Source organism: Coregonus clupeaformis, chromosome 26, assembly GCF_020615455.1.
Source record: "Coregonus clupeaformis isolate EN_2021a chromosome 26, ASM2061545v1, whole genome shotgun sequence".
Taxonomy (NCBI): Eukaryota; Metazoa; Chordata; class Actinopteri; order Salmoniformes; family Salmonidae; genus Coregonus; species Coregonus clupeaformis.
Window position 1 is genome coordinate 1,794,775 of NC_059217.1, and position 25,109 is coordinate 1,819,883.

The 25,109-nt window shown below is 44.6% G+C and overlaps 1 protein-coding gene across 9 annotated transcripts in view; it reads right to left on the bottom strand.

Moving 5' to 3' along the window:
* The window catches only part of LOC121540500 (receptor-type tyrosine-protein phosphatase F), a 422,639-nt gene that overhangs the window by 132,336 nt on the left and 265,194 nt on the right, over positions 1 to 25,109 (bottom strand). For 5 of the 9 annotated variants that reach the window (XM_041849427.2, XM_041849426.2, XM_041849428.2 and 2 more), the window contains exons 5-6: positions 19,517 to 19,705; positions 12,393 to 12,503 (exon numbers count right to left, since the gene is read on the bottom strand). In XM_041849427.2, the coding sequence (XP_041705361.1) occupies positions 12,393 to 12,503; positions 19,517 to 19,705 (300 nt within the window). Of the gene's footprint in view, positions 1 to 12,392; positions 12,504 to 15,625; positions 15,644 to 19,516; positions 19,706 to 25,109 lie in introns of all 9 variants that reach the window. The other 4 variants (XM_041849424.2, XM_041849421.2, XM_041849422.2 and 1 more) reach the window with 1 other exon arrangement.

Here is a 25,109-nt window from a genome sequence, read left to right on the forward strand (position 1 = left end):
GGAGACAGGAACAGTCCGTGAGTGGGGAAGGAGTTGTCACCAGACCTGTTTAAGGGGGGCCACCCTGCCCGTTCACCGGGGAAGGATCTAGCGCTACCTCCGACATATCCAATGTTCCGGCCTGTTACCACAGCCTGAAAGAGGTGTTCAACAAATCCAAGGCGACATCTCTACCCCCACACAGACCCTATGACTGCGCGATTGATCTCCTGCCTGGCACAGCACCTCCCAAGGGTCGTCTGTATTCACTGTCAGCCCCGGAAAGAAAGGCCATGGAGGACTACATTAATGACTCTCTTGCCTCCGGGATAATTAGACCGTCGTCTTCCCCGCAGGGAGCCGGGATTCTTCTTTGTCGGCAAGAAGGACGGTTCTCTTCGTCCATGCATAGATTACCGGGGTCTGAACGACATCACGGTTAAGAATCGCTACCCACTACCCTTACTTTCGTCTGCCTTCGAACTGCTGCAGGGAGCCACTGTATTCACTAAGCTGGACCTTCGCAATGCCTACCATCTGGTGCGGATGAGGGAGGGAGACGAATGGAAGACAGCGTTCAACACACCTACCGGCCACTATGAATATCTCGTCATGCCCTTCGGCCTCACCAATGCCCCAGCAGTTTTTCAAGCCCTAGTGAATGATATCCTCAGGGGACATGCTAAATACGTTCGTATTTGTGTACCTTGACGATATTTTAATATTCTCAAAGACTCTGTCAGAACACACGCACCACGTCCGGTTGGTCCTGCGCCGCCTGCTGGAGAACTCTCTTTTCGTGAAGGCAGAGAAGTGCGAGTTCCATGCCAAGACCGTTTCATTCCTGGGGTATGTGGTGACCGAGGGCAGCATTCAGATGGATCTCACGAAGGTGTCGGCTGTCACTTCCTGGCCAGTTCCTGAGTCTCGGAAGAAGTTGCAACAGTTCCTGGGCTTTGCCAACTTTTATAGGAGATTCATCAGAAACTATAGCACAGTGGCTGCACCCCTCACGGCGCTAACCAGCACTAAACAACCGTACCAATGGACATCAGCTGCTGATAAGGCCTTCAATATCCTCAAGACATGTTTCACTTCTGCTCCCATCCTCCAGATGCCAGATGCAGCAAGGCAGTTTGTGGTGGAGGTAGATGCTTCGGACGTGGGAGTGGGTGCAGTGCTTTCTCAAAGAGCAGCTGAGGATGGCAAGATGCACCCCTGTGCCTTCTACTCCCGTCGGCTAACCCCTGCCGAATGCAACTACGACATTGGGAACCGCGAGCTGTTGGCTGTCAAGCTCGCCCTTGAAGAATGGCGGCACTGGTTAGAGGGGTCAAAGGAACCATTCGTAGTGTGGACAGACCACAAGAACCTGGAGTATATCCAAACAGCCAGGAGGCTGAACTCCCGTCAACAGCGGTGGTCTCTGTTCTTTACGCGCTTCAATTTCACGCTCTCCTACCGCCCGGGATCTCGCAACATCAAACCTGATGCTCTTTCCCGGATGTTTCAGAAGGACGAGACCACCGCCATGACAGCTCCCATTCTTCCCAGCCACTTGGTCGTAGCGGCCCTCACCTGGGAGATCGAGAAGCAGGTCATGGAGGCTCTTCGGGACCAGCCAGGTCCAAGCACCAGCGCCCCCAACCGTCTGTTTGTTCCAGCAAATCTCAGGTCACCTGTGATTCAGTGGGGGCACGAATCCCGTCTGGCCTGTCATCCCGGCATCACTCGCACCCTTCATCTGGTCCGCCAGCGGTTCTGGTGGCGGGGGATGAGACGGGATGTCCGAGAATTCATCCGAGCTTGTCCCACTTGTAACCGAAACAAGACTCCCAACCAGCCTCCTGCTGGGTTGCTGCAACCCCTACTCATACCCAAGAGGCCCTGGTCCCACGTTTCACTGGACTTTGTTACGGGCCTTCCGCCCTCTGACGGACACACAGTCATCCTTACCATTGTTGACCGCTTTAGTAAGATGACCCACTTCGTGCCCCTTCCCAAACTACCCTCTGCTAAAGAGACCTCCCAGGTGGTCCTGGAACATGTGTTTCGTATCCATGGCCTACCCCAGGATATAGTGTCAGACCGGGGCCCGCAATTCTCAGCAACCTTTTGGAAGGAGTTCTGTCATCTCCTTGGGGCCACCGCCAGCCTATCGTCTGGATTCCACCCGCAGTCAAACGGCCAGACTGAACGCATGAACCAGGAGCTGGAGAAGGCACTGAGGTGTGTGGCTTCCCAAAATCCCCGGGCCTGGGCTCAACACCTGCTCTGGGTGGAATATGCCCATAATTCACTCACCAGTTCCTCCACCGGGCTTTCCCCCTTTCAGTGTGTCTACGGGTATCAACCTCCACTGTTTGCCAGCCAGGAGGCGGATGCCACCTGTCCGTCTGCTCTTGCGTATGCCCGCCGCTGCCGCCGCACTTGGGCCCAGGCTCGCACTGTGCTCCTGAAGTCTGGAACCAGCTACGCCGTCGGTGCCAACCGACGGAGGACCCCAGCACCTACTTACCGGGTTGGTCAGAAGGTCTGGCTGTCTGCCCGGGATCTGCCGCTGCGGGTTGTATCACGAAAGCTGGCCCCTCGCTTCGTTGGTCCTTTTCCTGTGCAGAAAGTCATCAGTCCAACGGCGGTCCGACTTCAGTTGCCCGCTTCCATGCGGGTCCACCCCACCTTCCACGTCTCCAAGGTCAAGCCGGTCCATGAAAGTCCCCTGGTCCCTGCAGCTCCGGCGCCACCTCCTCCGCGCCTCGTAGATGGCGGTCCTGTCTTCACCGTCCGGCGGCTGCTCCGCTCTAGGCGAAGGGGTAGGGGTCTCCAGTACCTCGTTGATTGGGAGGGATATGGTCCAGAGGAGAGGACCTGGATCCCGGCCAGGAGGATAGTGGACCGGACCCTTATCACTGACTTCCACCGACTACATCCTGATCAGCCTGCAATCCGTAGGGGCCGTCCAAGAGGGGTTCCTAGCCGTCCGGCCCGCCCTGCTCCTGTCTCAGTGCCTGTCCTGTCTCCCGACCGTGACCCTCCAGCTCCTTCTGAGGATGAGGAGATTCACTCGGACCGCTCGGAGGAGTTCTGACCCGCCGCCTGCTCCCCTCCACCCTCCCGGCATGATGTTGTTCTTGGGACTTCTGGGGCCGTCCCTTGGAGGGGGGGTCCTGTCATGAGCACTCTCTCTCCCTGGTAGCAACATTAATTGCATTCTATTATCTTCCACTCTGCTCACCTCCCTCTCTCTACTCAGCCTAACTAGCTCCACCTGCCCTGCTCTGCTCTTGTTACCTGGCCAGCTGCACTGCATTTCCCACTCACCATCCTCACCTTGCCTCACTCTGTTCTAATTACTCTGCCAGCTGAACTGCATTTCCCCACTACCTCTCCCAGTATATCAAGCCCTGGTTTTCAGCCAAGCCCTGTCAGATCGTCTTCAAACCCGGACCAGTAACCTGCCTGTCTGCGCTCTGACTCCTGTTTGTGATACCGATCCTTTCTTGACTGCCTCCTTGTTCTACTGCCCCGTCTATCCCAACCTGCCTTCTGGACCTCGACTACTCTCCGATCTTCAGCCCCTCCGGTAACTCGTTTCTGCCTTCTGTCTCTCACCACGATATTTGCCCAGCCCTGATCTGTACTTCTGCCTGCCATTCATATTGCTGTTGTGTGTGTGTGTTCCCCCAGGTCTCCGACCACCAGATGAGCGTGCCCAGACGTTTCACCACCCTCAGCCCGATACGCCGCTCCATCACTGGGGAACACACACACTAAGCACTTGGACTGGACACCCCCGGACATTTGGTGACCCCCGGAGCACAGGTACCCACAGGAGGACCCTGAAAGACCCCTGACACCCCTGGGACTCCTCTTCCCGCCTGTAACCTTGAATAAAGAACTCTGAATTTGAACTTGCGCTCTTGGGTCCTCTTCTGTTCTTGACAATATCTCTCTCTCTCTCTCTCTTTCTCTCGCTCTACCAGCAGAGAGAGCGCTTTCAGGCATCAGAATTTGTTAAGGAAATTACAACATTGGTAGAGTAGAGCACACAGCTGGAGAGATAGAGGTTAGACCCATTCAAACAAGAACAAATTGTACAGAAACAGAACAACCCAGTGTTACATTGTACAGAAACAGACATTTGTAAGAAAACACATAGGAAAGAAGCTGGTAGTCTTGACCTTGATGACTTCAGTTGTAAGTTTACTAGAGTGACATTTCTGCACAGTGTATAAAGGGTTTTTCTTTTTAAAATGAGCAAATCTACGATATTCAACAGTATAGTAAAACTCCAAGGCAACGGATAATGGACTGAGGGTTTTCAGTGAAAAATAATCATAAAGAACATTTGAAAAGACTCTTTCGGTTATCAAATGCAATTTTTCTCTCCAGAGTGAGATGTAATCTGCTCTCTCTGTAAGAAATTGATGCAGGCATGGGTGGTGAGAAATACTGCAGGATTGTAACACATATGTATACATATACACACATACAGTGCCTTGCAAAAGTATTCATCCCCCTTGGCGTTTTTCCTATTTTGTTACATTACAACCTGCAATTTGAATTGATTTTTATTTGGATTTCATGTAATGGACATACAAAATAGTCCAAATTGGTGAAGTGATTTGATAAAAATTACCTATTTCAAAAAATTCTAAAAAATAAATAACGGAAAAGTGTATTCACCTAAATAAGATCTGGTGCAACCAATTATCTTCAGAACTCACATAATTAGTTAAATAAAGTCCACCTGTGTGCCATCTAAGTGTCACATGATCTGTCACATGATCTCAGTATATATACAGCTGTTCTGAAAGGCCCCCGAGTATGCAACACCACTAAGCAATGGGCACCATGAAGACCAAGGAGCTCTCCAAACAGGTCAGGGACAAAGTTGTGGAGAAGTACAGATCAGGGTTGGGTTATAAAAAAATATCAGAAACTTTGAACATCCCACGGAGCACCATTAAATCCATTATTAAAAAATTGAAAGAATATGGCACCACAACAAACCTGCCAAGAGAGGGCCGCCCACCAAAACTCACAGACCAGGCAAGGAGGGCAATAATCAGAGAGGCAACAAAGAGACCAAAGATAACCCTGAAGGAGCTGCAAAGCTCCACAGCGGAGATTGGAGTATCTGTCCATAGGACCACTTTAAACTGTACACTCCACAGAGCTGGGCTTTATGGAAGAGTGGCCAGAAAAAAGCCATTGCCAAAAGGCATGTGGGAAACTCCCCAAACAAATGGAAGAAGGTACTCTGGTCAGATGAGACTCAAATTGAGCTTTTTGGCCATCAAGGAAAATGCTATGTCTGGCGCAAACCCAACACCTCTCATCACCCCGAGAACACCATCCCAACGGTGAAGCATGTTGGTGGCAGCATCATGCTGTGGGGATGTTTTTCATCGGCAGGGACTGGGAAACTGGTCAGAATTGAAGGAATGATGGATGGGGCTAAATACAGGGAAATTCTTGAGGGAAACCTGTTTCAGTCTTCCAGAGATTTGAGACTGGGACTGAGGTTCACATTCCAGCAGGACAATGACCCTAAGCATACTGCTAAAGCAACACTTGAGTGGTTTAAGGGGAAACATTTAAATGCCCTGGAATGGCCTAGTCAAAGCCCAAACCTCAATCCAATTGAGAATCTGTGGTATGACTTAAAGATTGCTGTACACCAGCGGAACCCATCCAACTTGAAGGAGCTGGAGCAGTTTTGCCTTGAAGAATGGGCAAAAATCCCAGTGGCTAGATGTGCCAAGCTTATAGAGACATACCCCAAGAGACTTGCCACTGTAATTGCTGCAAAAGGTGGCTCTACAAAGTATTGACTTTGGGCCTACCACCAATTGATGAGTACCCTCCCCTACCCAAGCCCCCCCCTCGACCCAAATGAGAGATGCCATACAAACGCTCACTTTCACTTGGACCACGCCCAAGAGCATTTGACACCACTGACACCACTGCCACTATTAATAAAAGAGCACAACCGACCCCTCTACCCACTGCCCCAACCTCAGTCCCCACTCGGTCTTCAATAGCAAAGGACTGCATAGAAAAATATCCCCCCTCTCACACCCCTCCCCAGACACAACCGGGTTCTCATACAACAATAAAAGAGAACTGTCCCACAACCCCGCACAATCACACTACCCCTCTGCAATTACAGATGGATGTCAGCAATATTGAACCCATACCTCCCAAGTCCTCTAACAATATTAACATACCATTCATGGTACATCACAGATGCTGCAGCCAACCAACAGCAACAACATCCTCCCACTCTCCCCTACCAGCAAACACATGAAAGAGGCACAGCAATGTAGCAGTACTAACATGGAAAGCATCTCACCCCTCTTCTCTCTTTCACCAACAGGAACAGTTATGCACGCTCAGGTTTTCTGTTTTTTTTGTCTTATTTCTTGTTTGTTTCACCCCCAAAAATATTTTGCATCTTCAAAGTGATAGGCATGTTGTGTAAATCAAATGATACAAACCCCCCAAAAAATCTATTTTAATTCCAGGTTGTAAGGCAACAAAATAGGAAAGATGCCAAGGGGGTGAATACTTTTGCAAGCCACTGTACTGCAGGATGGTAACAAGCGCATGTGCACACACACTTATAGTCCACACACAAGCAAACACGTACACAGTATTTTACTCTGTCACACGGCAGGTGCAGGCTGATTACAGAACACTTATACATATACTGTATACTGTAATGCCATTCATCAACCGGACCAATCCTAAATCTGTATTCGCTGCGACTGCACTCCCTCTGTCATGTGGTCCGAGTTAAGGTCTGCGTCCCAAATGACACCCCATTGCCTATTTAGTGCACACATTTTAACCAGGGCTCTGGTCAAAAGTAGTGCACTATATAGAGAATTGGGTATAGGGAATATAGTGCCGTTTGGGATGCAACCCAGATCAAAGGGGAGCCTAGCACCAAGGAGAATGGCAGGATATGATCTCTTCTATGTATATTTTATACAAGTTTTTACTCACATTCATTTTTCTTCACTGAATGGGTCATGTATGTATTAATCTGGGAGAATTTACGACCTGGGCTGACAGAGGCAGTTTCTAGGTTTCAACCTCCAGAGGATGTTTCCTCTCTGTAGGTCAGAGGATAACCAGGGGACAATTTACCCAGAAGGCATGTACTGCAGTGCAGGTTGGTCGTCACTAGTTACCACAAAGTCATACTTATGGCTTATTTCAACAATTTTTTTCTTAAAATCTGATTGAAAACCTAACCTTAACCTTAACCCTAACCTTAACCATAACTTTATGCCTAACCCTAACCTTAAATTAAGACCAAAATGCACATACAATATAGACAATTCTGACTTTGTGGCTGTGGTAACTAGTAACAACCGTGCAGGTTAGGACATTGCTTTCATACTGTGGCATAGGTCTGTCAGATACCTGAATAATTAATTACAAGTCATTGATGCTGAAGTTATCTAAAGAAGAACAATTTGAAGAACAAAGTAATTGATGTGATGCCAGAAATTAAGACACTAATTAAGACATGAATAAATATTGTTGCTATGGAAATGGATAAATGGTCATCTGCAATCAATGTAGATACACTACCAGTCAAAAGTTTGGACACACCTACTCATTCAAGGGTTTTTCTTTATTTTTAAAATTTTTTACATTGTAGAATATTGTGAAGACATCAAAACTATGAAATAACACATATGGAATCATGTAGTAACCAAAAAAGTGTTAAACAAATATTTTATATTTGAGATTCTTCAAATAGCCACCCATTGCCTTGATGACAGCTTTGCACACTCTTGACATTCCCCCAACCATCATGAGGTAGTCACTATTGAATAATTGAAGAATTTGTTTAACTCTTTTGGTTACTACATGATTCCATACGTGTTATTTCATTAATTTAATTTAATTTTAATTTAATTTTAATTTAATTTTAATTTAATTTTAATTTAATTTTAATTTAATTTTAATTTCATAGTTTTGATGTCTTCACTATTATTCTACAATGTAGAAAATAGTAAAAATAAAGAAAACCCTGAATTGAGTAGGTGTGTCCAAACATTTGACTGGTACTGTATGAATGGTCTCAGTAACATCAAATGGCGTGAATAGCTGAATTCTTTGCCCTTGGGGAACTTTTCCAATGTGTTTGCAATGAGCACGGTGAAAACCTGTGGACATAAGGAACATACTTGAGTTGAAGCATGGACATTGCCTTTGAGAACCTGATATTGGGTTGTGGAATAGTGGCTTCTCTAAAAGACCATGGGGGTTGAGTTTGATATGACATCAGTCCTGTTTGTTTTGTAGTAGTAGAACAAATAGGCAGTGCAATATATAGGAGATAGAGTGCCATTTGAGACGCAGCCATAGAATGCATAGCATCCTGTTGATAGGGGAATTTCCTCCTCTCAGGATGACAGTAACCATCCAGGTGTCCATTTCCTGTATGTACAGTATGTCTACAAGACTGCACATGTACCACCAGCCTATAACAACTCCCTCCACTTCACCAAGCCTGCGTCCCAAATGGCACCCTATTCCCTATATAGTGCACTGCTTTTTACCAGAGCCCTATGAGGACTGGTCAAAAGCAGTCCACTTTATAGGGAATGGGGTGCCATTTGAGACACAATCCAAGACAATGTGGTGAAACAACACCTGACCTCTCATTCACCTCTGAAGTCAAAACATCCTGCTTCTACTTCTGTGAAGTGAATGAGGTCAAATACACTAAGAACAGGGGACCAGTCTTAAACGTATACAATCACCCAGGAGAAAAGAGAAAGAAAAAGAAACAACCCCCACAGAGAATAGACAAAACATTGACATAACAAGAACAGGCATCAATAGGTTAGGCTGAGCCTTTCACTGACTGGTTGGCTGGGTAGGTGCTCTATTATTCCAGTGAAGAAGTAGCTGGTTGGCATTTGTCCGTTTCCAGCCAGTGAATAGATCCATGTGGAGTATTTATATACAGTTGAAGTCGGAAGTTTACATACACTTAGGTTGGAGTCATTAAAACTCGTTTTTCAACCACTCCACAAATTTCTTGTTAACAAACTATAGTTTTGGCAAGTCGGTTAGGACATCTACTTTGTGCATGACACAAGTAATTTTTCCAACAAGTGTTTACAGACAGATTATTTCACTTATAATTCGCTGTATCACAATTCCAGTGGGTCAGAAGTTTACTTATACTAAGTTGACTGTGCCTTTAAACAGCTTGGAAAATTTCAGAAAATTATGTAATGGCTTTAGAAGCTTCTGATAGGCTAATTGACATCATATTAGTCAATTGGAGGTGTACCTGTGGATGTATTTCAAGGCCTACCTTCAAACTCAGTGCCTCTTCGCTTGACATCATGTTAAAATCAAAAGAAGTTAGCCAAGACCTCACAAGTCTGGTTAAGCCTTGAGAGCAATTTCCAAATGCCTGAAGGTACCACGTTCATCTGTACAAACAATAGTACGCATGTATAATTACCATGGGACCACGCAGCAGTCATACCGCTCAGGAAGGAGACGCGTTCTGTCTCCTAGAGATTAATGTACTTTGGTGCGAAAAGTGCAAATCAATCCCAGAACAACAGCAAAGGACCCTGTGAAGATGCTGGAGGAATCAGGTACAAAAGTACAGTGGGGAAAAAAAGTATTTAGTCAGCCACAAATTGTGCAAGTTCTCTCACTTAAAAAGATGAGAGAGGCCTGTAATTTTCATCATAGGTACACATCAAAGATGACAGACAAATTGAGAAAAAAATATCCAGAAAATCACATTGTAGGATTTTTTTATTTATTTTTTGCAAATTATGGTGAAAAATAAGTATTTGGTCACCTACAAACAAGCAAGATTTCTGGCTCTCACAGACCTGTAACTTCTTCTTTAAGAGGCTCCTCTGTCCTCCACTCGTTACCTGTATTAATGGCACCTGTTTGAACTTGTTATCAGTATAAAAGACACCTGTCCACAACCTCAAACAGTCACACTCCAAACTCCACTATGGCCAAGACCAAAGACCTGTCAAAGGACACCAGAAACAAAATTGTAGACCTGCACCAGGCTGGGAAGACTGAATCTGCAATAGGTAAGCAGCTTGGTTTGAAGAAATCAACTGTGGGAGCAATTATTAGGAAAGGGAAGACATACAAGACCACTGATAATCTCCCTCGATATGGGGCTCCACGCAAGATCTCACCCCGTGGGGTCAAAATGATCACAAGAACGGTGAGCAAAAATCCCAGAACCACATGGGGGGACCTAGTGAATGACCTGCAGAGAGCTGGGACCAAAGTAACAAAGCCTACCATCAGTAACACACTACGCCGCCAGGGACTCAAATCCTGCAGTGCCAGACGTGTCTCCCTGCTTAAGCCAGTACATGTCCAGGCCCGTCTGAAGTTTGCTAGAGTGCATTTGGATGATCCAGAAGAGGATTGGGAGAATGTCATATGGTCAGATGAAACCAAAATATAACTTTTTGGTAAAAATTAAACTTGTCGTGTTTGGAGGACAAAGAATGCTGAGTTGCATCCAAAGAACACCATACCTACTGTGAAGCATGGGGGTGGAAACTTTATGCTTTGGGGCTGTTTTTCTGCAAAGGGACCAGGACGACTGATCCGTGTAAAGGAAAGAATGAATGGGGCCATGTATCGTGAGATTTTGAGTGAAAACCTCCTTCCATCAGCAAGGGCATTGAAGATGAAACGTGGCTGGGTCTTTCAGCATGACAATGATCCCAAACACACCGCCTGGGCAACGAAGGAGTGGCTTCGTAAGAAGCATTTCAAGGTCCTGGAGTGGCCTATCCAGTCTCCAGATCTCAACCCCATAGAAAATCTTTGGAGGGAGTTGAAAGTCAGTTTTTTCCAGCGACAGCCCCAAAACATCACTGCTCTAGAGGAGATCTGCATGGAGGAATGGGCCAAAATACCAGCAACAGTGTGTGAAAACCTTGTGAAGACTTACAGAAAATGTTTGACCTGTGTCATTGCCAACAAAGGGTATATAACAAAGTATTGAGAAACTTTTGTTATTGACCAAATACTTATTTTCCACCATAATTTGCAAATAAATTCATTAAAAATCCTACAATGTGATTTTCTGGATAAATAAAATCTCATTTTGTCTGTCATAGTTGACGTGTACCTATGATGAAAATTACAGGCCTCTCTCATCTTTTTAAGTGGGAGAACTTGCACAATTGGTGGCTGACTAAACACTTTTTTTCCCCACTGTATCTATATCCACAGTAAAACGAGTCCTATTTCGACATAACCTGAAAGGCCACTCAGCAAGGAAGAAGCCACTGCTCCAAAACCGCCATAAAAAAGCCAGACTACGGTTTGCAACTGCACATGAGGACAAAGATCGCACTTTTTGGAGAAATGTCCTCTGGTCTGATGAAACAAAAACAGAACTGTTTGGCCATAATGACCATCGTTATGTTTGGAGGAAAAAGGGGGGATGCTTGCAAGCCGAAAAACACCATCCCAACCTTGAAGCATGGGGGTGGCAGCATCATGCTGTGGGGGTGCTTTGCTGCAGGAGAGACTGGTACACTTCACAAAATAGATGGCATCATGAGGAAGGAAAATTGTGTGGATATATTGAAGCAACATCTCAAGAAATCATTCTGGAAGTTAAAGCTTGGTCGCAAATGGGTCTTCCAAATGGACAATGACCCCAAGCATACTTCCAATAGTTGTGGCAAAATGGCTTAAGGACAACAAATTCAAGGTATTGGAGTGGCCATCACAAAGCCTTGACCTCAATCCAATAGAACATTTGTGGCCAGAACTGAAAGCTTATGTGAGCAAGGATGCATTAAAACCTGACTCAGTTACACCAGCTCTGTCAGGAGGAAATGGCCAAAATTCACCCAACTTATTGTGGGAAGCTTGTGGAAGGCTACCTGAAATGTTTGACCCAAGTTAAACAATTTAAAGTCAATGCTACCAAATACTAATTGAGTGTATGTAAACTTCTGACCCACTGGGAATGTGATGAAATAAATAAAAGCTGAAATAAGTCAGTCATTCTCTCTACTATTATTCTGATATTTCACATTCTTAAAATAAAAGACAGGGAATTTTTACCAGGATTAAATGTCCGAAATTGTGAAAAACTGAGTTTAAATATATTTGGCTAAGGTGTATGTAAACTTCCGACTTCAACTGCAGCTAGACCGGGCTCGAGGTGGAGAGGTGTGGGTTAACTTGACCAGAGAGCAGACCTGGTTGTGTAGCTGTGGAGTGGGTTAGCTTACACTAGCCTTTAGCGCTTGACCAGAGAGCAAGTGATGGAAGTGATAGAATCGAATAGATACTTTATGCACGGGTGTATGGCCCCCGCTGTTAGCAGTGACCTGCTCGCCAGGCAGGTCTCTTACCTCTCACATAGAGGTTGGCCGGAGCCGAGTAGCGGGTTCCGGCGCTGTTGACCGCCACACACTCGTACTTGCCCTGGTCCGACTCCTCGCTGTTCTCTATCTGGAGAGCTCCTGAAGAGAGAGGGCACATTGTCAAGGCTCAGAGTCCACTCAGATGGATACATGGGCTGCCTATCAAATGGCACCCAATTCCCTACATCGTGCACTACTTTTGACCAGAGCCGTATGAGCCCTGGTCAAATGTAGTGCACTATATAGGGAGTAGGGTGACATTTCGGACACAAATGCAGTTAATGCACACATACTGAAATGTGTGTTCAGACATACATGAATTCAAACTCACACACGCACACACACCTGTTTGCCTAAACAAAAACACAAATAACCAAGTCAACTTTTCATACATGTGCAGTATATATCAGAACAACCGACGCTTTGAAAACAGACCCATCCAGCAGACAGATATTTTGGCAACATTGAGAAAGACCAAAGCATAGACAATAAGAGGACATTAGGCTTCTTATTAGGGACCTAAATACTGCAGAAACGATGCAATAGCATTTTCCATGAATTCCCCATATGTGGTAATTAACAAGAACTATAGCTCTTCCTGATGTTACAGTAAGACTGAACAGAGGAGAAAAGCAAAGCAAGGAAGAAAAAGGCATACAGTAAATTAAAAGTTAGGAATTCTAAACCTGCTGTATCATAAACAAAAAACATATCTTTATTTTCTCACTTTCCAACACTAAAGTCAAATACAGGCCTAAGCCATTCTGTGAGTGACAACAATATTAGTACAGAGAGATGGAAATCACTAACAGTTCTGCTGTACTTTAACGGCCTCCCCATCACTCTGCCAAAGCTTCAGCCTCACAGATTAACTAGCCACAAATCACTAATCAATTCTGCTTTGTTCACCACTGATGAGTTCTTATCACCTGCTCTACCGTTGGTGACAGTGAGGACGGGAACCATTTCTCAAACAGAGGAAACAAATTAGTAAAAACAGAATAGTGGAGTGAAAGACTCTTTTATTCCTACTCTTGTCGACAGTCCTCTTTGGCCGGCCCTGTCTAAAACGGAAGACACATGAAGACTGGATCAGGAACATAACACTTACCTGTTCCTGCTCACTCAGAGTGATCACATGGTTTATCATTTTCTTTTACCATTTACCAAAGCATACATCCCAGTGCATTTTCATTTATACAATGAACAGTTATTCATATACAGTAGACTCTCGATCAGTTTAGACAGACAACATGACTGTGTGTCTGGTGTTCATGTACAGGGATGCTGTTGAACATGATGTAACACACATCATGCAGTTTGAGATCAGTGACGGAATATTAATAGAAAATAAATGTGAGAATATATTTCAGAAATGAATCTGAAATGCATCATATGGGATGAGTTTGTCACACAAGTGCTGATAAAATGTAGACATAGCAATAAAAAGACATCATGTTACATCAGCTATCTAGGGGATTCTGCCTGAGATGTGTATCCTGATGCTACAAACTTCACATACAGTATATGCAGACAAGCTTCCAATTGGCTAATTCATACCCCCTCCCCTCCCCTGTAACTATTCCCCAGGTCGTTGCTGTAAATAAGAATGTGTTCTCAGTCAACATACCTGGTAAAATAAGGGTAAAAAAAAAAAAAAAAAAAAAAAGAATCTACCTTCGTACTTGCACGCACTTGCACACACACAGGCACACACAAACACGCAGGCACACACAAACACGCAGGCACACAAATAAACAAACATGCAGGCACACACACACACACACCGAGCCCAACACAGGTAAGCCTTTCTCCCCTCCAAGACATTTCCTTTCCATTTCACAATGCAATTGTGTCAGAAGGATAACGTACAGTTCTCTATCCAAGGTCGTAGCTTTCTCCCTCTAGGCTTAACTTCTAGAGATCAACGCTCGGTGTAGGCTAGGGCAATCCTGTTTCCGATGTGCGGAGAGCAGAGGAATGCAGCAGTGGCTGGTTATTGCCACATAGTTAAATCTGTCTCTCCATACATGTATTATCCTTTTCCATTCCTCTTTGATTGGATCTTGTGGAATACATTTGACATGCGTCCCAAACGACATCCTATTACCTATATAGTGCACTACTTTTGTCAAGGGCCCATAGGGCTCCGGTCGAAAGTAGCGCGCCATAGGGAATATGGTGCCATTTGGAACACATTTCCTTTCAGCACGTCTTCATTGCAGTGAGACCCCTTGATGAGATTAGATGTTATTTATCTCTGAAGAGAGACTACGAGGTGAGCAGCAGGCAAATAGGGAAGTTCATACTGACCCGATCACCTAAGCCTGCTCTCGCTCCTCTCCCTTGTATAAAATAAGTCAGAGGTATAAGACGACTTCTCAGTCAGAGAGATGGTTTGCTTCCCAAATGGCACCCTATTCCTTGGCACCCTTTTCATAGTGCACTACTTTTTCACTTTTGAGTAGGGTACTATGTAGGGAATAGGGTGCCATTTGAGACGCAGCCATGGAGATTCTAGGATTCTCAACAAAGAGTGTAGCTAGTTTCCAGAAGCTCCACTCTCACTCTGCCCTTGAGGAGCTTACAAGGAAGTTGAACCTTTAATAATGCAGTCTAGTACCTCTTCCTCCTTCCTGCCTCTGACTACAGGCTCTCAGGACAGTGCTCAGACAGGGGTCAGCGCTGACCACCTCTAAAACACATCACAGACTACTAATCATATCAGATGTCAATCCCGCCATACGCTGGGTATGGAAATACAGTCATGTCAGGCTCATCGTGAGGAGTCTAGGGATATAAAACCTGAAAGAGTGGTCAAGAGATCACAATCCACACTCGGGATAGAGCTGCCATTCCAAATATGAATCATATGTTTCGTTAATCTACAGTTTAAGCAGGTCCATCTTTCTATGAGGTTACAGTTTTCTTCGGTGAACATTAAGCCGGTATAATTTGAATGGGATGTCTAGTAAGGATTTTGTAAATTCGTTCTTTGACGTTTGTGTTTTTTAGAGGTGCCATAGACCAGACAGACTTACAAAGGGTCATGCACTGATGTGGAGAAGTAGTCAGGGCCCAGAGAGAGAGTGAGAAGGACAGACAACTGGTGATGGGGACATTGTGAGGTGAAAGGAGGAGGGAATGGAGGAGGAGAATGAGGAGGAGGACAGGAAGGATGACGTGAGTGGACATTTTTTTTGTGTACCCAGCATTCTTACCTCTGATTGGTGTACCACCTGGAGAGGTAATTTGAATGCAAATAAGATTAGAGAGAAGCATTAGTACAAAGAAAGAAAGAAAGAAAGAAAGAAAGAAAGAAAGAAAGAAAGAAAGAAAGAAAGAAAGAAAGAAAGAAAGAAAGAAAGAAAGAAAGAAAGAAAGAAAGAAAGAAAGAAAGAAAGAAAGAAAGAAAGAAAGAAAGAAAGAAAGAAAGAAAGAAAGAAAGAAAGAAAGAAAGAAAGAAAGAAAGAAAGAAAGAAAGAAAGAAAGGAAGAAAGGAAGAAAGGAAGAAACCGCAGAGTGAAGAAGAACTTGAGTTTTAAATTCCAGTAGCTATTTCTCCCTCAACATGTTTATAAAAAACTAGCTTTTTACATTTCTGGATATAACACAATGTTGTGTTCTGTAGTGTTGGGTGAGTGTACTAGAGTGGTAACTCTGACTAAGCCGGTTATCTGTAACCAGCACTTATTTTGTAATATCCTAGTACTGACTGCCTATTTTCTGAATACGCGACTACTTCTGCTCTGCAGTTCTGCCTAGTTATACAACACACCTGACGGCTATGTGCTATAGAAGAATGTATCTGTGTGCTATAATCCTGACTCTTTATGTTGTGTACACCTGGCTATTTGTTTTCTCCCCATGATTGTTTGTGCTATACACCTGGCTATTTGTGCTACTGAGCTGTCAGTCTGCTGTGATCACAAAGCTACTTATTCTCCCCACCTGCTTGTTTGTGTTAACACCTGGCCATCAACATCAACCTTGAATAGTCTGACCCGCCGTTTACCCAAAACAGGCCTGTTTCTGTCTGTTACCTAAGACATTCTGATAATGTCTAGAGACTAACTCTAGACAATCTAACTAATCTGGGCTGTTCAGCGTCCTGTCGTAATGAGGCTAACACAAACACAGGCTACATACAGTATCTGATGTAATACGAAGAAACCTGTGCCCTGGAATACAGTGGTATAAGTTGTGATATTGCTGCTGCATTGTGAGAGAAGCAGTGTTATTCGCATACTGATTCATTCCAATATGACTAAGTTATAGCCGTTAAAATCACATGTTTAAACATGTGTATCGAACAGGCCATTTAAAATACATTTTTATCAATTATCCTTTTTTTTGTGGACCACCCTCTAACTAGCTGCATATTTTGTCTTCACAAATAATATATTGTTTGAGTTCATTGATTATTCCTGTAGTTGTTAGTACGGGGCCATTTGGGCATATCTAGTCATATGCGACAAACGTTGGAGGAGTCGGTTTGGTTACTATACAGATACACACGATCTGGATAATGAATCAAAACCAGTATCCACTCAGTAAACAGGAGCATAGAGGTGGAGGAGAGGGATTGAGAGAAGAGGACGGAGAGCCCCCTAAAAGCTGTGTGTCCCATGTTGATGAGGTCATCAGCAGCTTAAAGAGGACTGGGTCTACGCTGAGACCTGCCAGGACAGACATACAGCCTCCATTTACCGAGCTCAGGTTGGTTTTAGTTCTGTATGGCTATCACAGGCTTTGTCCATGACAGATTTCAGTGTAGCAGGTACTAGGTAAATTGTGAAAAATAATAGTGCTTTATTATGTTTTCACAATGTCCTGGATACAGTAGGCAGGTATTCATTTTCCTATATGTTGAAGAAATACATTGGGGTTAATGCACAATTACCTTGGATTTAATTAGTCCATGCTCTGCCTTCGCAAGGACATAATATTATGACCGTATATATTTAACACATTTTATCATGTCATCATTATCCATATCCATATTCATAATAATTCAAGAATGGCATAATAAACTCAGCTAATTATGTTACTAGCAGGCTGCAGTGGAGAGAATCACCAAAAACCTAGTGTGTGTCCCAAATGACCCTCTATTTCCTATATAGTGTACTACATTTGAACAAAGCCCTTTTCAGAAGTATTGCACTATAAAGGGAATAAGGTGCACTATAAAGGGGATAGGGTGACATTTGGGATGCAGCCCTGGTGAGTCAGGAGGACCCAGAAGAGTTTGTATGACTACTCCACACACAGAGCCGTGGCCTGGTACACCTGCTACTCCAGGAGTATTTACCGGAAAGGATAGAGGTTTAGCCACTTCTAGAGACACTAATCCTCCTCCTCTTCCACTCCTACTCCTCTCCCACCCCTCGCTTCCTCCCTATCAGATCCCCAGGACAACAGAGGAGGAGTGTCAGGAGGAGTGTCTGTTTGCTTATCGTGTGGTCTGCATTGTAAACAGTGTTGATCGATGTCTGGGGCCAGACTCCCTGGTTTGGACAAGCCTATCAGTAATTACCGGGAGACAATGACATGTTTAAGGTTGTGTCCCAAATGTCACCCTATGTAGGGAAAAGGGTGCCATTTGGGATGCAACCTTAGTAGAGGGGGGATAGAGCTCTGAGCTCCATTTGACCAAAAGGACACATACTGACTTGTCTTTCATTTGCTACCAGAGTGCAAAGGTCTCAAATTGAAGAATTTAGCTATTAGCATTCCTTGATGGATAAACGGTCCTATAATAAGGATACTAATTTATGAGCAAATGTAATCTCACTAGTGCATAATCAATTGTATTGGAACAAATAAATTGCTTGAATGTCAAGTTGACCTCTGACAGACATTTAACGAACGGGCAGCACTTAAAAAAGAAGAGCAAAAAGAGACATGCCAATTTGTGCTTGACTGCAGTGGGACTATCATGCATCCCAAATGGCACCCTTTTCCCTACATAGTGCACTACTTTTGACCAGAACCCAGGGCTCTGGTCAAAAGTAGTGCACTATAAAGGGAATAAGGTTACATTTAGGATGCAGCCTATGTGTGACGAGGAAGGCAAGCCAGCGCTATGAACCAAATTGAAGCAAATTGCAGTGCTGTCATGTTAATTATACATTATGGCAGGAGGATCTGTCCTCACATGAGGCCTCTGCAGCTGAAGCCAGCCTGGGGAAATCCTCCAGCTTCCACAAGCTTCAAAGCTACACATAGTCTATGCCCCAAATGGCATCTTATTCCCTTTATAGTGCACTATTTTTGACCAGAGCCCTATGGAGCTCTATTCAGGTGATATGGTGCTATTTACAATGCAGACCAGAGATATCCTACAGCTTCTCTTAGCCTTTCCTCTCTGTGTCTCTCTGTTCAGTGGATAGGAGCCAGAGGTGACACACTGAAATTATGCCTCTGTTTCTATATTATCTTATATGCTGCCAGGGCTGGGGTTCAAGAGTTGACGCCTATCTGGAATGCTTTTGGAGGTTGCATTGATGCTAAGGGTTTAGGGAGTAGGGACCCAGACACCAACATTTTGGTGAACTTTTTCCCCCTCAAAAGTGACTGTAGGGAGGGAATAGGCCTATAGTACAAAGGTATGAAGTACACAGCCGGACAGCTTTGCTGCGCCTGCATTACTGACTAAATAAGTGATAGAGGATGGACAAATTGTTGGCTCTGAAAGCTCTCCTCATTGGTGCTTGGATACAGGCCACCTTTCTGAGTTGTACTGAGCCTGGTGGTTAGTTATAATGTTAAGACGAATGGCTGCCTGCACCTGGTACTGAAGGCACCACAGGCACAGAACAGCAGCAGCAATCCCTTTCAGGAGCCACTGAGGGAATTACAGAGCTGCATGCAGTTAAATTAAAGTAGAAAAACATTTATTCACATCTTTAAGGAGTGATTTGGCAATTATATTTTAAATTTAAAAAATACATTCTACACAAACAAATGTATATTCTCATTACTGTTCAACACGGCATTGGAATATATATTGAATTTCAGTGATTTTCTTTGGGTGTGTTTGACATGGTGCAAAATACTGATCAACCTGTGTGTGTGTGTTTCTCAGGAATAACCATGCGGAGACTCTGTACCTGAGCGGAGCTGTTTGATTCTTCCGTTGCTGCTGTTGATATCTACAGGGAGGAAGTCCTTGAACCAGGAGATCTCTGGGTCGGGGTTGCCACTGGCAGCACACAGCATAGTGGCAGTACGGGTCCGCTCTACTACCTTCAGCTGGGGACCCATGTCTATGGTGGGGAACCCATGGGGAATCTGGTCCTCTGGAGAGACAGAGAGAGAGTTGTGATTAGTGTATAGGATATATATTATACAATGATAGTTTTAATGTAAGTGGACCCTGACACAAGAGTGAAAATAGCTTGCTGGTGGTCCCTGGTATAAAAAAGTTGAGAAACACTGAGCTAAGGCACCAGTCATCCATTTAATGTATTCTCTCTCTCTCTCTCACACACACACACACACACACACACACACACACACACAGACTGTGACTTCTTTCCTTCACATCTTGATATGTGAGACCACCCCGTCAGTCAGGGTCTTTGCGCTCCTCTGTGATTAGCCTGTTCATCCCACAACCTTGAGCTGCAGCGAGGTGGTCGCCTTAAAAACACTGTGAAATCCATCCCCAATGTAAATATCGCTAGGCCAAGGCGTGACTAATCCACCTACGGAATTTCTCGTCATGGATCTGTGGAGAGTGAGGCCAGAGTGCGAGACGCAATTTCACTCTGGATGAATTGCATTCAGATAGAGAGGGTCCCTGCCTGCCCTGGTATGATCATCTGGAAGGATAAGTGTGGTCAAATGCCAGCCCCTGCCAAATTATGCATGAAAACGTACTAAAATCAGTGCCTGAAATCCCATTCCATGCTTCCCTTCTTCTCCCTTGTGTGTGAAAAGAGGAAATATACCCAATCTCCAGGTGCTCTAGAAAAGGAAAGCACTGAAATAAATATATTGGAAGGACCTTGAAATAACTGATGCAAAAGCTTAGGTTATCTACAGTATATACTGTAAGTAAACTTGTGAAGACAGGACCAGGACCAGGATCAGTACCAGGCTTAATGTTTTTATTGAAACCTGTTTGATTTGCCGTTTGTGGCTGTTTAAATACTACTTTTTCTGAAACAGTGGTGTGAATCGAATCCTGCCTCTTTGCCAAGTTTGGTTCTCTATGTCACCGTTACAGTAATTAACAGGCTTCAGTGGGACAGTAACTTGAACGCTCGCTGGATCATTGACATTGCAAAAGACATCCGTGACCATGACAGACAGCAGCCAAACCAAGCCTGTATTGATGAGCAACGTGATATGACACCACTACATGCGTCCCAAATCACACCCTATCTCCTGGTCAAAAGTAGTGCACTATAAAGGGAATGGGGTACCATTTGGGGACGCATGCCACTAACTGTCGATACCCTTGTCTGACAGAAACCTGAGGCGTCACAAGGAGAACAATGTTGTGATTCTGTCAATACCAGGTCCTACAGGAGGGGAAAGTCAATAGCAGGTAGTGTAAAAGAGGGGGTCATGTCTTAGGATGAGGGTGTCTATTAGTCCTGTACAGAAACAGAATGGGAAAGAAAAGGGGATACCTAGTCAGTTGGACAACTGAATGCATTTAATGTGTCTTCTGCATTTAACCCAACCCCTCTGAATCAGAGAAGAAAACCTCAAGAGTGAAAGGACAATTCAGTTGTGTGTCCCCAATGGCACCCTATTCCCTTTATAGTGCCCTACTTTTGACCAGAACCCTATGGGCCCTGGTCGATTTTGGGTCATTTGGGATGCACACAATGATGCAAACGTCTGTCTCAGAGAGATTTGGAGGACTAATGAAGAATTCAGAGAGACACTGGGAAACCCTTTAATAAAGAGACTGGCTGTGAAAGGGAGGGAGGATCATGTGGAGAGAGAGACACATGAACCCTGAGGACTCTGAGGCTGGCTGGGCTGTTGGGCAGGTTGGCTGGCTGGCTATGGGAAACACATGTTATATGAATCAGACTGAAGAAAGGGGTTGGCTGGCCGGCTGGCAGGTTGGCAGGCAGACAGGCTGGCTGACTGGTTGGCTGGCTGTCTTGATGTTTGTCCCTGGGAAACATCTAGCCTATCAGTGCTGCTCCTCCCTGGGCTCTGAGGCTCTGACTGAGGCAAGAACAGTAAGAGCTGGAGCTCCATGAGTTGTCGTCTCTATACCCACTTTGAAGGACGTTCATTGTCGACTGGCAAGTTCTGTGAGGAACCATTCGCCCCAAGGAAGCCTTTGTCTTTTCAGTGTCTCACTAAGAGATGGCATACTGTAATAGTACCCCAAGGGGAGGTGGCGATGTTCCCATACAACAACCTACAAGGAAGAGGGCCATCTAATAACATAGTGACTCTCTTCTTATGACTCCTGTGTTGGCAATTGTCACTCTCCTAAGAGGTTTGCAAATAGCAGCCCAGTTAATATTTTCCCTTTTGGGGCCCTTAGTTTGTTGATTCTGTACAGTCTGTTACAATAACATGACATATTTTTTAAGAACAAATAAAGTGAAGAAAAACACTCCAGTTATCCAGTAATTCTATAACCTCCATGTGGTCTCAGATGACACAGTCACGGCTAACAACTGCCAGGATTGCATTAGTACCATTCTCTACCACAAAAGGCTAAAGGCAGACCTGTAGTTGCTCATGAAAGTGTTTTCCTTCCCTCCTCAAATTGTGGACTGTAGGATTGTACTTTCCTACCATGGCTAATTTCTCTTTAGAAATAAAGCTGCCATTGTGGAGCAGTCTGTCAGTCAGAAGGTATTTACACACAGTGATGGTTTAGAGACGTGTCCTGTCTGTCTGCCCCTGTCTCTCAACCTCATCCCAAATGACACCCTATGCCCTGGTCTTTATCAATATGGAGGAGAGGGAGGAGAGACCCAACCTTCTTAGAATGGCATTGCAAATGACTTAACTGTGTCAAATCCCATTCCTGCTGCCTGACCATCTTTGTCTCTGCTCCCATTCCATACCTGGGAGAGAAAGAAGGAATTCACATGCCCGCATGCTTCAGCAACTAATCGCATAGTTTCCTTTACTGTCGCTGTCTTAAGGGAATACTGACTCTCGGCTTTGATATTTGCTTTGCAAGAACACACATACAGTGGGGAAAAAAAGTATTTAGTCAGAAACCAATTGTGCAAGTTCTCCCACTTAAAAAGATGAGAGAGGCCTGTAATTTTCATCATAGGTACATGTCAACTATGACAGACAAATAGAGAAAAAAAAATCCAGAAAATCACGTTGTAGGATTTTTAATGAATTTATTTGCAAATTATGGTGGAAAATAAGTATTTGTTCACCGACAAACAAGCAAAATTTCTGGCTCTCACAGACCTGTAACTTCTTCTTTAAGAGGCTCCTCTGTCCTCCACTCGTTACCTGTATTAATGGCACTTGTTTGAACTTGTTATCAGTATAAAAGACACCTGTCCACAACCTCAAACAGTCACACTCCAAACTCCACTATGGCCAAGACCAAAGAGCTGTCAAAGGACACCAGAAACAAAATTGTAGACCTGCACCAGGCTGGGAAGACTGAATCTGCAATAGGTAAGCAGCTTGGTTTGAAGAAATCAACTTTGGGAGCAATTATTAGGAAATGGAAGACATACAAGACCACTGATAATCTCCCTCGATCTGGGGCTCCACGCAAGATCTCACCCCGGGGGGGTCAAATTGATCACAAGAACGGTGAGCAAAAATCCCAGAACCACACGGGGGGACCTAGTGAATGACCTGCAGAGAGCTGGGACCAAAGTAACAAAGCCTACCATCAGTAACACACTACGCCGCCAGGGACTCAAATCCTGCAGTGCAGGACGTGTCCCCCCTGCTTAAGCCAGTACATGTCCAGGCCCATCTGAAGTTTGCTAGAGTGCATTTGGATGATCCAGAAGAGGATTGGGAGAATGTCATATGGTCAGATGAAACCAAAATATAACTTTTTGGTAAAAACTCAACTCGTCGTGTTTGGAGGACAAAGAATGCTGAGTTGCATCCAAAGAACACCATACCTACTGTGAAGCATGGGGGTGGAAACATCATGCTTTGGGGCTGTTTTTCTGCAAAGGGACCAGGACGACTGATCCGTGTAAAGGAAAGAATGAATGGGGCCATGTATCGTGATATTTTGAGTGAAAACCTCCTTCCATCAGCAAGGGCATTGAAGATGAAACGTGGCTGGGTCTTTCAGCATGACAATGATCCCAAACACACCGCCCGGGCAACGAAGGAGTGGCTTCGTAAGAAGCATTTCAAGGTCCTGGAGTGGCCTAGCCAGTCTCCAGATCTCAACCCCATAGAAAATCTTTGGAGGGAGTTGAAAGTCCGTGTTGCCCAGCGACAGCCCCAAAACATCACTGCTCTAGTGGAGATCTGCATGGAGGAATGGGCCAAAATACCAGCAACAGTGTGTGAAAACCTTGTGAAGACTTACAGAAAACGTTTGACCTGTGTCATTGCCAACAAAGGGTATATAACAAAGTATTGACAAAACTTTTGTTATTGACCAAATACTTATTTTCCACCATCATTTGCAAATAAATTCATTAAAAATCCTATAATGTGATTTTCTGGATTTTTTTTTCTCATTTTGTCTTTCATAGTTGACGTGTACCTATGATGAAAATTACAGGCCTCTCTCATCTTTTTAAGTGGGAGAACTTGCACAATTGGTGGCTGACTAAATACTTTTTTGCCCCACTGTATGCCAGTGTTGCAGATATGGTAAACAATATTTAATTGAATGGCTTTACGTTAGTATAAGAGCAGCAGAACTGTATAACGTAGAACAGTGATGGACTGCAACTTAGAACACCCAGTCCACTTCTCCTGTCTGTGACTACATATAACTTAGCTACAGTGATGGATCTTTGTCATACAGATACTACTTTGCCATCCCGAACGTGACACGTTAGCGACACTCCCCAAACTACCAGAAAATTCCACCCTTGTCACTGCACCCTGACCCATAGCCATGTTGAGTCAGGTGAGGCCTGGTTGGTTGATTAAGAACTCTCTGAGAGAGAGAAATGGCACCCTATTCCCTAGATTGTGTACTACTTTTTCTGACCAAACCAAATGCACTATAAGGGAAAAGGGTGCCATTTCAAACACAGCTAGAGTCTGACCTCAGTGTAATGGCTGGTGATTGAGACGTGTGATGCACGCTGCGAGAGAGGAGCAGAGAGAGCCTCTCCACACTGAGACTATTGTTCTCTACAATGCAGCTGTGACAAGGTGTTTGGCACTGGTTACAGCCACACATTCCTCCTGTAATGCACCAGCTTCGTCAAGAGCACACGATCAGCCCAGATGAAGACAGGCTGGCGGGACGGGAGGATGAGGAGGTAGGAGGGATGTGGACGGGGGTTTGGGGTGGAGAGCGGTAGAGACACACAGAGCTACAGGTAAATGTAAACAGTAGAAAATCATTATTGGGATTCAACACCCTGAGTGTTAAAATCAACACTTTCTTAGTGTATATATAGGTCCCTCTTTAAAAGTGTTAAATCAACACTTTTTTAAGTGTTGATTTATTTTAAACTGCACAGTGTAGACAGATAACATTTTAGCAGTGTTCAGATTTGAAAACAACACTAAGCAGTGTTGTGCCCTTAA